This window comes from Salvia hispanica, chromosome 4, assembly GCF_029641045.1.
Source record: "Salvia hispanica isolate PSC_SH4W2 chromosome 4, Shi_PSC_v1, whole genome shotgun sequence".
Taxonomy (NCBI): domain Eukaryota; kingdom Viridiplantae; phylum Streptophyta; class Magnoliopsida; order Lamiales; family Lamiaceae; genus Salvia; species Salvia hispanica.
Window position 1 is genome coordinate 27,723,509 of NC_142695.1, and position 3,780 is coordinate 27,727,288.

The 3,780-nt window shown below is 30.6% G+C and overlaps 1 protein-coding gene across 1 annotated transcript; it reads right to left on the reverse strand.

Moving 5' to 3' along the window:
* Positions 1-591: 591 nt before the first annotated feature.
* Positions 592-2,007, reverse strand: LOC125197270 (actin-depolymerizing factor 5-like). The gene is made up of 3 exons (XM_048095995.2): positions 1,921-2,007; positions 1,534-1,793; positions 592-948 (listed from the first exon to the last, which is right to left on the reverse strand). The coding sequence occupies exons 1-3, from the start codon at positions 1,939-1,941 to the stop codon at positions 798-800; spliced, it is 432 nt and encodes a 143-aa protein (XP_047951952.1). The 5' UTR covers positions 1,942-2,007; the 3' UTR covers positions 592-797.
* Between the last annotated feature and the right edge of the window lie 1,773 nt (positions 2,008-3,780).

Sequence of the window (3,780 nt, forward strand, 5' to 3'; positions counted from 1 at the left end):
TAATTACTACTGTTGATAAAACTGTTTTCGGCATTGAGTCCACTGAGTATGATTATAAGTACTCAGCCCTGCATGTGTTTTCCCTATGTGCAGGTTGAGCGGTGACGAGCGGGCGGCGGTGTTGAGTAGAAAATAATGCCATGATCTGTTGGAACTCTAAGTGTCGTTGTGTCTCCATACATAGCCTCACTTCTTTCTTGGTCGCTTCCGCTATATATTATGAAAACTTGTGATCTTTTGGTTGGGTTGAATACTTTTAAATTCGTGGGAATATTTTGAATATGGAACAGTTGAGAATATTTTGGGAAACTTTGATAAGCATTTATTGTGATAGCCTTTTGTTGGATTTTTCTTTGCTAAGGCATTATTCTTCTCCTATTTTAATTGTTCGTTAAATGCATTGGTTAAATCCCTTTTTAAATGGAACCCTAGCCTATGATCTTGATGCATTTAAGTCCGCCTAGTTAACGATCGCCGCATTTATTATACCCCAGATGGGCGGGTCGTTACAACTATGGAACGTATCTAAATGGCAAAATAACTCTATTACTATGGAATGGAGGGAGTAAAAAATAGATTTATTAAGGACAATGTAATGTGCTGTCAACAAAACTACAATGACGCCATCAACTCAAAAACAAGATGATACACACATCATCACCTATTTATTCATTTTTTATAAGTTGATACCCTAATTTGATCACATTTATAAATATGTGATTATATTAGCGAGTAATATAAGTTGGTAAAAGTGATTGTAAGGGTGTGATTAGGGTAAGAAGAGTTAGGATAATTAATTATTTAAGTCTATCCTTGATGACATCAAATCCCATCTCAGTTGGATCAGTTGCTTGAACTTCATAGTGGATGCCCTCTAATGCCCTTCTTAATCCATCTTTCGATGTCGCGTACAACATTTTTGCCCTAATTCTGGATGCACTTGGCGCCCTAAATAAACAAATTCAAATTTAAATATACACATGACATGCACTAATAAAAATAAATATATATAACGATAGGGATGTGATCAGTTGTTAACTATTTGTTAATTGCTACTCCCTCCGTTTCTTCATAGTTAAGTCATTTTTCCATTTTGGGAAGTTCCCTCATAGTTGAGTCGTTTCCATATATAGTAATTTTTTCCTCTTTCTTACTTTACTCTCTCTTACTTTATTCTCTCAACTTTATTCACTATTTACTTTATTCTCTCTACTTTTTTCTCTTTCTTACTCTTTTATCTATTTATTTAATACACTCAACATTTATTTCTTAAACTCCGTGCTGAAAAGTTCCGCCTCAACTATGAGGGAACGGAGGAAGTAATTGCTAACTAGGTTAACAGCCTATGTTATAGATGTAAGCAGAAGGCATTTGTATGTCAACATATTTTTTTTGGACATAGAAATGTCTTCTATTGATATCTATAACATAGGTTGTTGATATAGTTAGCAGGTAGCAATTTAAGATAGCAACTTAATTGGACCCTATAAGAGATATATTAGTTTTAAGAAAAAGATAAAGAAAGGGATGGACCATGCAATGAAGAAGATCTTGCTCTTCCGACAATTGTCGACAGTGACAAAATCGAAGTCAAAGACAGCGTAGCGGCAATCATCCTCTGGTAAGGCTGCCGCTAGGTCGTCATAGCCCTCAGCTGGGCCACCGACCTTGTCGACAGTGAGCTGCTTTAAGCCCTCATCGAATTTGAACACGATGTATCGATGTACCTTCTTCCATTTCATCTCCATGAATGAATTCTTGCATTCTTCTGTCACCCACATTCCCGTCATAGCCTAAACAGCCAAAAAATTGTCATTTAGGAGTCAAATTTTTCGCAGATTACAACAAGAGGAATTCAATAAACAGTGTAGAAAATATTTGTTGCAATTGTAAATAATAAGAGAAATATATGTAACATACCATCTTGAAAGCCATAGCCATTAGAGAGTTTGTTACCAAGTAAAGTTCAGATGTCAAATTGAAAGTAGAGTGGTTAGTTTATGATGTTTATATACGATATGGAGAATGAAATTGCCACTAATGTAGCCATCTATTTACGATTCAAACCATATGTTATATTTGTTTCCTATATAGTCTCATATGGGAAACAAATTATTATTAGGGTTGAATATATTGTAAGAGTTAGAATTTTAACTTTCATAATCCCAATCAACTTTAAGTTAAATTTAGATAATTAATTATGTCAGGGAACTATACAATGGTCCCATCTTGGGATCAAACACATAAATCTCCTATGTATTGCAGCAGCTCAACATTATCTTAGCGTCTAAGCAAAATGAGCGAATTTGTTAAATAATTTATTCTCTTGAATACATTTGCATTGCAAATCCCAATCTTGAGTTTTCCCATAAAAATCCCAAAGAATGTAGGCCAAAACATTAATTATATTCGAGTCACTATGTTTTGAAATTAATAATGTTTCTCAAGATAAGAGTAAAAACTGTAAATTAACTCGTTTTATTGGTGTACGATTTTCAATGCGGAAAGCCCTTTATTGAGAATGGAATATAAAAGTTCGTTATAATTAAAAAATATGAGCAATAAAAATTCGACAATGGAATTAATGGAACGGTGAATGATGATGAGACATGTTCCCTGCATTGGTGTCTCTGAGCTATATATCACCACAAATTATTTCACATATAAATTGTGACATTACGCTATAATGGAAATCTAATTTATTTATCTATTTTTAAATGAAACATCGATATCAAACGCACATATATTTTGAACTTTGATGTAAATTCACATCATATCGAGCTTTAATTAAATTGATGAAGCATCGATATCAAACGCACATATATCTTGAACTTTTATGTAAATTCACACCATATTGAGCTTTAATTAAACTGAATATCATTGTATAAATCATGAACAATGACACGACTGATGATAATAAAAAAGTGAATTCTATTACCAAAAAGAAAAAAAAGGTGAATTCTTAGTTCTAACTTTTTTCGTCCCAATAAATATGAAATGTTTAATTATATTTTATATAATATTATTTTATGAGTTAATGAAAAGAGGAAAAAAAAAAGTAAAAATAATATTATTTCTATTATAAGAAACATTTATAATGGAATATAGTGAGTATAAAAAAAGAGTAAAGATAAATTGACTAAAATTGGATATACAAAATGCCCTTATATTTTAAATCAATTTTTATTTAAATCGATATTTTTAGCTATTATTTCTTTACCTAACTACCCTTTTGTTATATTTGTAAAGTCAAATCACTATTAAATTACAATGATAAAAATGTGAAAATATAGAAGATCACAACAACAAAAATATTGCATTAGTGCTGCATCCAATAGTTTGCTTAGGATTAGCCATTTTGTTCCATCTACTTCATGTTCGTTCTTATTTGGGTGGAATTATATCAGGCTGCAATTATTTCTTATTCTTAGATGACACTCAAACAATTCTAAAATTAAATATAAATATTATTATTTAATAATTTTAAATTGATTTTTTACATAAATTTATGAAGAAAACAAATATAAACAAAATTAATTTTTATTATAAATTTACGAAACGAACAAGACATAAAATACATAATTTCCCACTTGGCCACTTATTAATATTGAAATTTACAAAATTATAAGACATAACAAAAGTAAACATATGAACACAAAACAATGTTAATTTATAATTTAAATTAATTTCGTATATAAATTAACAAAAAAAAGTTAAAATGAGAAATGGACACCCCAGGCTACAATATGACTTATGCTATTGCATTACAATATGTCAATT

Excerpts from the sequence above, each read along its gene's own strand:
- LOC125197270 (XM_048095995.2), bottom strand. The coding sequence starts at position 1,941 with ATGGCTATGGCTTTCAAGATG. Across the intron at positions 1,794-1,920 it reads TGGCTATGGCTTTCAAGATG|GCTATGACGGGAATGTGGGT; the intron begins GTATGTTACATA and ends TTGGCTGTTTAG. Across the intron at positions 949-1,533 it reads AAGATCTTCTTCATTGCATG|GGCGCCAAGTGCATCCAGAA; the intron begins GTCCATCCCTTT and ends TTGTTTATTTAG.